The sequence below is a fragment of the Brachyhypopomus gauderio genome, chromosome 5 (genome assembly GCF_052324685.1).
Source record: "Brachyhypopomus gauderio isolate BG-103 chromosome 5, BGAUD_0.2, whole genome shotgun sequence".
NCBI lineage: Eukaryota > Metazoa > Chordata > Actinopteri > Gymnotiformes > Hypopomidae > Brachyhypopomus > Brachyhypopomus gauderio.
In genome coordinates, this window is record NC_135215.1 from 24,617,527 (window position 1) to 24,630,140 (window position 12,614).

General features: G+C 42.6%; 1 protein-coding gene across 7 annotated transcripts in view; it reads left to right on the forward strand.

Moving 5' to 3' along the window:
* Positions 1-12,614, forward strand: part of akap9 (A kinase (PRKA) anchor protein 9) — a 98,986-nt gene that overhangs the window by 60,628 nt on the left and 25,744 nt on the right. For 6 of the 7 annotated variants that reach the window (XM_077006641.1, XM_077006640.1, XM_077006642.1 and 3 more), the window contains 10 exons: positions 404-580; positions 978-1,082; positions 4,787-4,939; positions 5,260-5,346; positions 7,281-8,294; positions 8,701-8,826; positions 11,165-11,209; positions 11,376-11,522; positions 11,776-11,820; positions 12,066-12,194. In XM_077006641.1, the coding sequence (XP_076862756.1) occupies positions 404-580; positions 978-1,082; positions 4,787-4,939; positions 5,260-5,346; positions 7,281-8,294; positions 8,701-8,826; positions 11,165-11,209; positions 11,376-11,522; positions 11,776-11,820; positions 12,066-12,194 (2,028 nt within the window). The remainder of the gene's footprint in view (positions 1-403; positions 581-977; positions 1,083-4,786; positions 4,940-5,259; positions 5,347-7,280; positions 8,295-8,700; positions 8,827-11,164; positions 11,210-11,375; positions 11,523-11,775; positions 11,821-12,065; positions 12,195-12,614) is intronic. The other variant, XM_077006646.1, reaches the window with a different exon arrangement.

A 12,614-nucleotide genomic window follows, 5' to 3' on the forward strand; every position in this document is an offset into this window, starting at 1 on the left:
AAAACATGCATGCAAAACACAGACATGTATATACAGTTATATATTCTATTCTTTTGCCTTGTGAAGGGAATGCGAGTTTGTATGTACACACACATGTACACTTTTCTGTTCTCCTGTGTGTGGTGTCGTGAGCACTTTGCTGTATCACTCTTACAGGGGTTGCTAGGCAGCCATTCTCAGCAGTAGTACTTATTAAACCTGGAGTGACCTACACACATTTCTCTCTCTCTCCCCTCCCTCCTTCTGTTTAACCCTCTCACAATTGCTCCTCCCTCTTTCTCTTTGTCTCATTCTGTTATTTCTCTCATCATTTATCTAATTTACTCTTCCCTTTGTCATTTCCTCCACCCCTCTTTCTCTCCCTCCCTCCCTCCCTCCCTCCCTCCCTCCCTTTCTCTGTTAGGTGGAGCAGCTGCGTGCTGCTCTGACGGAGAAGTCAGAGCGCTGCAGTGAAGTCCTGCTGTGTTCTGAGCAGCTGCGCAGAGATGTGGAGGAGAGGGATGAGGAGCTGGAGAAGCAGGGGGTGCGTGTGAGGGAGCTGGAACAGGCGCTGCTGGACAGCACCAGCGGGCTGTGCCGGGTCCGTGAGTCCTCCGCCCACGCTGCTCCTCACCACTGTTCGCTTTAGCTACTGGTCCTGTGGGATATTTTACTGTGATGCTGCAGAGCAAGCATGTGAACGAGAGAGACTCTGTTTGCGTGCGTGTATGAATGATGGCAATATATTACAAAAGCTATTAACTGCCAAGGTTATTCTGCTGGGATTGTGTGTGTGTGTGTGTGTGTGTGTGTGTGTGTGTGTGTGTGTGTGTGTGTGTGTGTGTGAGCAGGCTGTGGTGCTTTAACATTCACTGTTCCCATTGTGCCTTAACCCAGCTGTGAAATCTAAAGTGTGTCTTTGATCTTTTTGTGTGCATGGTTACTTGGGTGTGTGTGTGCGCGCGTGTGTGTGCGTGCGTATGCATGTGTGTGTGTAGACTACACAACATGCCTCTATGGACTCTATGGCTGGTACGGCTAGTGTCTCACTGGAGGTTCTGCTCCAGACTGAAAGAGAAGCCCTGGACAGGAAGGAGAAGGAGGTACGTCCTGTCACAATATTCATTTGAAGCTGTTATGTATTTGGTTTAAAGAGATTTTAAGAAGCTTGTTCAGGAGATATGCTGTGAGATTTGCTGATATGCCGTGAGCTCCAGGAACAGCTCAACCACCTAACCCTCACCCTCACCCTAGTCCTCACCCTAACCCTCACCCTTAGTGATGTAACATCAACTGTAACGGCTTGGTGATGTAACATCAACTGTAACCCCTGTAACTGTAATTGTTTAGTGTTACTAAACAAGGCTAGGGCTGGGCAATAAAACGATAATGATATCGATATAACGTCTCGATAGAATTATAAGACTCATTCGATAGAAATTGATTAAATTAAATTCCTGCCATGTTTTGACAGACAACATGAATAGCCAATGATAATAGCGCCACCCAGACCAATCAAGTGGATGAACTAGAGGGTTGGTTGAAGCACACAGCCTGAATGTAGGAATGGTGGCGGCTTAGCGCAAATGTGCTAATAAATAAATGCGCCAAGCAAGTTCAACAAAATGAGGATGCATGCACTACATTTCTGAAACATGCCACAAATTCAGTAACACTGCAAATCCAGCCACAGCACAATGGAAGTTTTTGGGAACGAATGCTTTTACACAGACACTCTAGGTTTTTAGCCATAAACAACTATTGTTTCTCATGAGAAACAACAGTTTCTCATTACATTGAACGGGACTTAAGTAGTAAAGCTCTTTAGATGTAGCAGCTGTATTAATTAACCTAGCTAGCTATTTAGAAAGAAACAACATTGTTTTAATTGGGGTTTTAAGCCTTAGTTTCTGTCTAAATGGCTTGGTGGTTCTGGCTTGGTGGTTAGCACGTTTGCCTCTCAGCACTGGGGTCTTGGGTTCAAGTCCCTATCTGAGTGGAGTTTCCATGTTCTCCCTGTGTTTGCGTGGGTTTCCTCCGGGATCTCCGGTTTCCTCCCACAGTCCAAAAACATGGAGGTTAGGTAAATTGGCAGTCAACAAAAAATTCTCCCTGAGTGTGTGTCTGTGTCTCTATGTTCAATAAAAAGTAGTGTCTGTGTCTGTGTGTGTGCTTGCACACACCAGTGGTGGATGGTGCTTTGCCACTAGGGTCTGTCCTCTCTCCCCTTCCTGCACCCCATTCAGTCCCCCAGGGGGCTGTGGCTTCCGGTAGAGAGTACGCTGTGCGCAATTGGCTGCCGCTTCTCGCCGGTGTGTGTGTGATTGATTGTCTGTGACTTGTACCTGTGTTAAATTGTAAAGCGCCTTGGGAATCTGGAAAGGCGCTATATAAATCGAACATTCATTCATTAATTCATTCATAAATACCTAGCTAGTTTGCTACATTTAAAGAGTATTTAGCTTACATGTGAAATAACGTGATAAGCGATTTTATCACGGGTAAGAAAAATGATGCCACAAAATAGCCTAAACATAACCTGGTAAGATGAAGGGAATAAGACTAGGTTTTTAGGTAGAAACAAGAGTTGTATTATACAGGATCACATTACGTGGAACGGGAATGAATTAGTAAAGGTCTTTAAATGTAGATTGCTAGGTAATTAAGCATGAAAAAGTGTATGCCATAGTTTTCGTCTAAACAGCTAGTTATCTATCTAGATACATTTAAAGAGCTTTAGAAATTCAGATACACTGACCCTTAAAAAAATTAAATAAGTTTTTTTTTTGTTAAATGAACTATTTATTGTAGAAACCTGGAACTATTTTATACAAAATGTCTCCTTAAAAAAAATAAGCTGTACATGTGTTTACATACTGCAAAATTAGAGAAACCTAAATCATGGATTTCAGTACAATTATAAAATTGAAAAAAGTTTAAATTATTTAATATCTAATAAACTGAGCCTGGTTCAGTGTCTGATCAACAACTGTTGTAAACGTCCGTTTTACTGCCAAGTTGGAATATAACCAGATACTGCAGAAAGAGGATTTATTTCTGACATGATCTTCACAATAGAGATTTCTATTTTAAGGCTTTCACAACGAGCCTGGTTTTAACATGAAAAACAGGCAAGTCAGAATTTAAAAATGAACGCATGTAAATTAATGGTGTCTTTCACATCCAGTGAAAGCAAGGACCTTAAAAAGCTAGGTTTATACTTTCGCGAGTGACCCTAGTGCGCGACTGCGCACACCTTGCGCAAACCTCTGCGAACGGCGGAAGCGTTCATACTTGCCGCGTCGCATTCTTTGCAGTGTTGTCCGAAACGACATGTGGTAGTATAAGGAAACACCCCTCAAAAACAGGGGAATTGACATTTACCTGACGAATTTTAATGTTGCTTTGTGTTTCAGATTTGAAAAGTGCTGGAATTTAGGCTAAAATACTTTAAAATGCTTGAAATTGTAACTACTTCGTTTCACAACAAATAGCTGTCTGACTGAACAGTTCTCTTGTATTACGTTAACAAATATGAGCCTCTTGTAATTCCAGGACGAAACATGAGAGAACGTGAAGATGTTAAGATTGGGCGTTTTGAAAATAAACAACCATTAAATAATGTGATAAAAAAGCGAATTATTTCGAATCATTTTGAGTATATGTATAAATATTTAACTTAATTAAGTTTAACGTGCTGGGAAATATTGAAATGGACCTTTAAAGTGACGAAGTACTTGAATTCCACCTTGTAGAGGTGTATGAAAACCCGGCAAACATGACTTTGTTCATTGGGCTGAGGTGCGGTGCGCGCAAAGTTACAAAATTCGAGAGGTACACGACCTCACGAATCAACAGCGCGCGAGGTCCTCGCGCACGGGCGGAGCCATCGCGATTGCGTCATTTTCGCCGCTGATTTTAGTTTAGCCTTTTTTTTTTTTTTGTAAAAAAATTTAAGTCTGATGCACTTTCTGCCATTCTCACCGCTGAGTAGCTGGAACTGGAGCGGAATTGCGCATGCGCGGGTCAGTTTCTCCGCTGGCTTGCCTTTTACCGGTAATAAGCTAACGCACATTGTATGATAATCGTGCATTTTAATACCGTGGTATACCGTGAAACCGCTTACCGCTGCAACCCTAATCGTGTTATATATCGATATAGACTGATATGAAAAAAGTTATTGTGATAAGATTTTTTTCCATATCGCCCAGCTCTAAACAAGGCTAATGTTTCCTTCTCAATTGTCGAATATTTAAGCTGATTTTACTTAATCTGAGAGAGAAGTAACTACTTGGATGGTCAGTACCAACAGTAAGACAGCACCAGCTCACATAGCATTAGCATCTACGTCTAGTTTAATAGGTTCTGAAAAATCTGCAGCTGCTGAAACAGGAGTGCTGCAAAGAGGAGCCTTTACTTTGTCAAAAGCGTAATGCAATTAACGTAATGGCTTAGTAATCATATAGTAATGAGGGAAGGGTTTGACGAACGGTGTTTAGTAGAACTGTACTAATGTGAAAATGTTAATGCTAACAGTGCTGACTGTGTTTAGTAGAGCTGTACTAATGTGAAAATGTTAATGCTAACAGTGCTGACTGTAACAGTATTTGATATGTGTAAGTAACTAGCTGTCATGGAATGATTGTTGTAATGGTGTGTAGAGAGCTAATTGCATGAGTGTTGAGTCACATGAAGTAATAGAATAATGGCGTGTAGGCTGCTGACTATAACCGGGGTTTAGTGCTACAGCGTTTGGAGAGCTGAGTGTGTTGTGTGTGTGTGTGTGTGTGTGTGTGTGTGTGTGTAGATTGTTAACCTGGAGGAGCAGCTGGAACAGTTCAGAGAGGAGTTGCAGAATAAAAGTGAGGAGGTTCAGCAGCTGCACATGCAGCTGGAGATCCAGAAGAAAGAGATCAACACTCACCAGCAGGAGCTGGTAACCCAGAGCAACCTGCAGACGGTAGGAGAACACACATACCTTCACACACCTTCATACAGCTCCTCCACTATATGGCTTCTGATATTGTTCATTCTGTGCCATTTACAAAAATTTCTAAATTAATTTCAAACACGTGAATAGTGCCAGAGCACTGATGCACAGAAGTGTGGCTCTGGTTTGTGTGCTGAACTTCACTATGAAATACAACTGAAGGAAATGAAGTCCAGTAGATGGAGACTTGATCCCAGAAGCCCAGTTAGCTTGTCCTCTGCATCGTGCCGTGTTGTAGGGCAGATAGGTGTTGTAAAGCCCAGTTGTGTGATGGTGTGTAACTCTTGAAGGTGTGGGAAGAGAAGGACAGGGAGATAGCTCTTCTTAATGAGCAGATCACTAAGCTTCAGCTTCGGGACACAAGCCCAGACAACAAGGTAAGGGCTTATATACATATGCGGTTGGTCAACTCTCCGATCCAGCTGGTCCCGTGCGTGTATGTGCATACCCAGGACTGGTGATGCCCTGTGTTTGTGTTCTTTGACCCTTGCAGGGACAGGGTAACTACCCCCTTTGGTCCTGAACTCACGACTCTCTTTGCTGTTTTGTACCATTTTATTGCTACATGTTGTCAGAAATGTTTTTAATTTATAGCTTGATCATATTACTTTTACATTTTATATCATAAAACATGATGATACGTAGCAAAAAATGACCTGAATAATTTAAAGATCACAAATGCAGTCCAACTGTTTTTGTGATTCTGCAGGTACATGAACACATTTGTGCTCTTTAAATATTCTCTCTTGTTTTTGTTTGTCACTTCGAGAATTGTTTTATTGTGAAAGAAACTGAACACTCTTCACGGTTTGCGTTTTGCTGACAGGGATAATAAACTTCATTAATGTAGTGAAGTTTGTGTATTGAATAAATATAGTGCAGCCAAGTGTATTTCAAAAATTGATTGATTAAAGAGAAAATGTGTAAGTTAGCCAGTAAGAAGAAAGATCAGTAAAATAGACCCTAACTGCCAAGTCTTCAGACAGGGTGACCAACCGGTCATCCTGATAGATCACTTTATTGATCCCAGAGGCAAAGTCACATATCACAGCAATAGAGAAAGACAGGATGTGGAAGCGCAATGAAAAAACTAATTGTGATTTAAAATAGCTACAGTACACATACAGAGCACACTACACACATACTACACACACAATACACAGGACATACAGTACACAGTAAACATAAGATTTTTAAAAATCTTTTGCCAGTTGTACATAATATAGCGCAGGGGTGCCCACAGTTTTCAGCTTGCGAGGGGGGGGGGGGGGGTGGCGAACGTAATTTGTTGAGTGGATTGCAGATTGGCTACCGTGAATGTCAATCAAAATACAACCGTCGGTGCAGATGTGCGATTCATCTACTACTATTTTATGTGACGCGATCTACGCACATTCCTTCGCGATTGACCGACACTTCCTGATCGACGTAATGAGCACCCCTGATATAGCGTATGTTAATATTGTGGTGGCACTGCACTAATGGTTGTTAAATGATCAAAAAGTAAAAATAAATGTGCCATATTTTGTCAATTGTGATTTTTTACACCGCAATTGAAATTTGTCCTCCGCTTTTTACCCATCTGTGCAGTTAACACACACACCAGTGATTACTAGGGGGCTGTGGTGCACACGTGCCCAGAGCGGTGGGCAGCCCTAGCCCACCCTAGCAGAATTGAAACTTGGAAAACACCCCAAGATCTCTAGTTCACAATGCTTCCCATTACAAGATCCTATCTTCATCTGAGTGTTCATTTTCTTTTGAGTGTTTATGCTTCCCGTCGTATTATCTTTATCTGAGTGTTCATTTTCTTGTGAGTGTTGCTTTTAACTTATTCTGTCTCTATTATATGCAGCAGGTCTTGCAGTATTTTTGTATGCATGTCATGGAATGCTTGGCCACATTTAAGAACTGCAGGCAATGTAGAGATGATTATATCATGATTGGATATAAAATCATTCTATAAATTAGAAAACATTGGTCACAAAGTTTTAGTACCTAATGTTCTTAAATGTTGAAGGAGCATGAGCAGTTTTAAGTTTTTGAATTACACCCAGTCTCAGTCCCGGAGTCTCGGTCCCAAAGATCTACTGCCTAATTTTACCTAGTTGCCTGTATTTATGTATATTCACCACTTCATTATTGACTTTTGGGAAATTTCAAGAACTTTAAATACTATAGACATGATACCATATACAATACAGAATTTGATAACACAGGTTTGAAGCAGCAAAACAGAGATCCTGTGACTGGGTGATGGTCTTTATGGAGAACTTCACTTCTGCTCTGACTGTGTAATCTGGCACCCCAGGAGGTGGAGGAACTGAGAGAGGTGGTACAAGAGCTGGAAGCCCAGGTGGAGTACCTGCGTGGAGAACAGGAGCGTCTGAAACACAACAGCGAGGAGCAGGTCGAGCAGCTCAACTCTGTCATCGAGAAACTCCAGGAGGAGCTGTCCCACATAGAGCATAAGCAATCCACTGAGGAAGAGGATGAGCAAGATGAGCCGCAAGAGGAGTATGATGAACTGAAACAAAAAACTGATGAGCTCACAAAGAAGCTTGACATGCTAAAGGCTGATTATTCTGCAGTCCTGTCCAAATATGAGAGTCTGCAGGTGGAAGAGAGGAAGAGAGAGCAGGAGAGGGAGATGGAGAAGAACAGAGAGGAGGAAAGGGTGATTGAGAGGAGGAAGGAGAAGGAGAGGTTTGTGTTTGAGATGGAAGAGGCTCTGAGAGACCGAACCGCAGCACTGCTAGTAGCCCAGGCCCAAGTTCAGGCCCTAGAGGAGAGTGCTGCATCCAGAGTGACTGATCTACACGAAAGGGTGGAGGAGCTGGAGCAATGCGTAGAAGAGAAAGAGGCTGAGCTACAGGAATGTAGGCTCCAGGTGGAGGAAGCTCAGGCGGATGCAGAAGCTCTCCACTTTAAGGTCTCTCAACTGGAGGAGAAACTCAGGGAGAAGGTGGCCGCTGTGCTGGTGAGTCAGGCCCAGCTCGAGGCCGTTCAGGTCCAGACCAAAGAGCTCCACTCTGAGGCCCTTTTAGACAAAGACATTTGTGTACTTGTAGACTCCAGTGCGGAGCTGGAAGTTGAGAAGCTCAGGGTGCAGGTGAGGGGGCCCAGGGCAGCTCCAATGGGTAAAGTGGGCCTCCTGACGGAGAAGCTCAGGGAACTGGAGAAGGCCCTGAGCTCCATGCAGAAGGATCAGGAGCTCCAGAAGCAGCTGCTAACCAGCTCAGAAGAGGAAGTGCAGGAATACAAGAGAAGACTGACAGTGCTTATTGAGATGATCAACCAACTGAGAACAAGACCAGCAGAGCACGTAGGTGGACGTCCTGAACAGATGAGGCTAAGGAACACAACAGCACACGTACATTACAGTACAGTACACCTCATACAGTGCAGTAGTACAGCACCTAGTACAGTAGCACAGCACTTGAAACAGTGCAGTAGTACAATTGTATAGACTTTTGTTTGTGCTGTGAGATCATTTATTCAAAACCCCCGAACGTCTGCTGGATTACTGTTGTTAAAACCATGAAAATGAGCTGATTCACTCAGCTGTGCAATATAGTTCAATTAAGCCCAGCATAAGAAATATCAGCAAGAGCTTACCAAACACATCCGCTTACCAAACACAGCATGTATGTCTGAGCATGTAAGTATATCTGAGAATTCTCTGTTTTTCCTGTTGATGTCTGAAACTGCAGTAACGACACTCTGCGCAGGTCACACAGGACAGCAGCAGTCAGACAGACGAGCTTCTGCAGGAGGTCACAGGTCAAGCAGCTGCTACAGAGGAGGAGCTAAACTGCTGCAAAGAGCTTAGCCAAAAGCTGCAAGATGAGCTACAGGTACACAATGTTGAGCTTAGGATCATTCAGTGGAGGTCTGTACTGAATGTATTGTTAGGATCAGTGGAGGTCTGTGCTGAATGTAGTGGTTAGGATCAGTGGAGGTCTGTACTGGATGTAGTGGTTAGGATCAGTGGAGGTCTGTACTGGATGTAGTGGTTAGGATCAGTGGAGGTCTGTACTGAATGTAGTGGTTAGGACAAGTGGAGGTCTGTACTGGACATATTGTTGGGATCAGTGGAAGTCTGTACTAGATGTAGTGGTTGGGATCAGTGGAGGTCTGCACTGAATGTAGTGGTTAGGATCAGTGGAGCTCTGTACTGAATGTAGTGGTTAGGATCAGTGGAGGTCTGTACTGAATGTAGTGGTTAGGATCAGTGGAGATCTGTACTGGATGTAGTGGTTAGGATCAGTGGAGGTCTGTACTGGATGTAGTGGTTAGGATCAGTGGAGGTCTGTACTGAATGTAGTGGTTAGGACAAGTGGAGGTCTGTACTGGACATATTGTTGGGATCAGTGGAAGTCTGTACTAGATGTAGTGGTTGGGATCAGTGGAGGTCTGCACTGAATGTAGTGGTTAGGATCAGTGAAGGTATGTACTGAATGTAGTGGTTAGGATCAGTGGAGGTCTGTACTGAATGTAGTGGTTAGGATCAGTGGAGGTCTGTACTGGATGTATTGTTAGGATCAGTGGAGGTCTGCACTCGATGTAGTGGTTAGGACCAGTGGAGGTCTGTACTGGACTTTTTGTTGGGATCAGTGGAAGTCTGTACTAGATGTAGTGGTTAGGATCAGTGGAGGTCTGTACTGGACGTATTGTTGGGATCAGTGGAGGTCTGCACTGAATGTAGTGGTTGGGATCAGTGGAGGTCTGTACTGAATGTAGTGGTTAGGACCAGTGGAGGTCTGTACTGGACGTATTGTTGGGATCAGTGGAAGTCTGTACTAGATGTAGTGGTTGGGATCAGTGGAGGTCTGCACTGAATGTAGTGGTTAGGATCAGTGAAGGTATGTACTGAATGTAGTGGTTGGGATCAGTGGAGGTCTGTACTGAATGTAGTGGTTAGGACCAGTGGAGGTCTGTACTGGACGTATTGTTGGGATCAGTGGAAGTCTGTACTAGATGTAGTGGTTAGGATCAGTGGAGGTCTGTACTGGACGTATTGTTGGGATCAGTGGAGGTCTGCACTGAATGTAGTGGTTGGGATCAGTGGAGGTCTGTACTGAATGTAGTGGTTAGGACCAGTGGAGGTCTGTACTGGACGTATTGTTGGGATCAGTGGAAGTCTGTACTAGATGTAGTGGTTGGGATCAGTGGAGGTCTGCACTGAATGTAGTGGTTAGGATCAGTGAAGGTATGTACTGAATGTAGTGGTTGGGATCAGTGGAGGTCTGTACTGAATGTAGTGGTTAGGACCAGTGGAGGTCTGTACTGGACGTATTGTTGGGATCAGTGGAAGTCTGTACTAGATGTAGTGGTTGGGATCAGTGGAGGTCTGCACTGAATGTAGTGGTTAGGATCAGTGAAGGTATGTACTGAATGTAGTGGTTGGGATCAGTGGAGGTCTGTACTGAATGTAGTGGTTAGGATCAGTGGAGGTCTGTACTGAATGTAGTGGTTAGGATCAGTGGAGGTCTGTACTGAATGTAGTGGTTAGGATCAGTGGAGGTATGTTACTGGATGTAGTGGTTAGGACCAGTGGAGGTCTGTACTGGACGTATTGTTGGGATCAGTGGAATTCTGTACTAGATGTAGTGATTAGGATAATCAAAAATATGTTGAAGTATGCAGCTTTGGCAGGTCTTTATATGTCTCACATTTCATTCATTTAAAAACTCAGAGTTTTATGAAATTGTGCAAAAATATTTCGTTATACATTTAATGTAGATGATGAATTACTTAAATATATTATTTTATATACAGTTCCCTCATTTACTTTCCAGGACCACCCGCGATAAGTAAATATAGCGTTTCTACTTTTCTGATATTCTTTTAAGTATTTACATGGTATTTTAAGACTTTATAAGCCCTCCTCCACACTTTTTCATTTCCCTTAATAACCATATCTACACTGTTATGTGCATGTAATGTTCTAATGTAAAAATTCATCAAATATTTATATTTTCCACAGATAGAGTTCCACAGAAAACCTGTGAATATTTTTTTTCCGCAATATATTTTTACCATTAATATTTTTTGGAAACCCACGATGCACGAGTCTGTGAATGGTGATCCGCGACGTGGCGAGGGAACGCTGTACTGCTAGAAACTGTAGATATGCAGGCATTTATGTACAGGTGTTTCTAAAGGTTTTATGCCATTTTTTTTTGTTTCCAGCTAAAAAATGCAATGATAAAGATGCTGCAGACAGATCTCCAGAGGGTACGTGAAACTTGAGGAAACTTATTAAACTGTCATAATCTACACTTAAAGTATAAACATCAGAGCTCAGAGCTCCATGGCCCACAGGGTCAATCTACAGCATGTTCATAACTCATTCTGTAAATTCTGAACAAAACAAAACAAACCTTTGACACTTGACCTTTAGGCCTTGACACATGGTAGTGAAGTAGACTCCAGTGCGATTTCAGAGCTTCTTCGGGAGCTGCAGGAGGTCAAAGGTGAAGCAGTAGCTACTAAAGGGGACGTAAGCAGACTCGAAGAACACGCCCAGAGACTACAGGAAGAGCTACAGGTGCATCACTCTTTATTGTACATGTTTGTTTGACTTTTTATACTACAGCCTTCTTTACTCCTACAGCTTTTCACTAATTCCAGTACGTGTGTGTAATAAATAATTCATTATATATAAAATAAATAACATTCATGTGTGTGTTTATGTTGCTAACATAGCCACTATCCACTACCACAGTGGGACTGAGCGATGCTCTCTGCTTAGATAAAGTCACTCCTGTGTTTGTTGTTTTACTATTGTTGTTTTTTAAAAGGAGCGAGAGATGACGATTGTTCTGCTGAAGGATGAGCTACAGAGGGTGAGTACTGAACCGCCATCACTGAACCGCAATCACTGAACCACACACAGAACCATCATCACCTCACCACCACTGCATAACTCAGCCATTATACAACACTCTGTACACTCATTGCACTGTACACCATGACTATACCACACACCACGACTGTACCACACACCATGACTGAACCACACATTACTGCACCCACTGACTGTAACTCACTGCGTGTTCAGGTTTTGACCATTTTACCTTTTGTCATTTAGTCTTCAGGTGAGGTTGATGGTTCTGAGCTTCTTCAGGAACTTCAGGAGGTCAAAGGTGAAGCAGCAGCTACTAAAGAAGAGCTGAACAGCTACGTAGAGCGAAGTGTCAAACTTCAGGATGAGATACAGGTAGGGTTGGGTGACAGGAACAATATCAGATCAATATCACGATTAATTGTGCATTTTGCTCGATAACAGTTAACGAACGATTTTGTTTTTTTTTGCTCTTGTAATTCAAGTGTTCTGCTTTTAACAGTTTTTCTAATGAAAGTGGCCATATTATTTATTTACAAAATGGTTGCTGCCCTGACAACGAACAACATGCAGTAGAATATTTTTAAGAACATGTACAGTGGGCAAAGTATTAACATATATTTATATTAAGTATATATGTTATATGATAAATCTAAAAGCCAAAAACTGAAATAACCGACATGGGCAAAGTTATGACGGTTAGAGGTTCTGAATGTGGGTTTTGATGTATTTTCTATTACCCTAGATGCAGGTACACTGTAGGCCACTGTGCACTTTGATCTGCGTTACATTTAT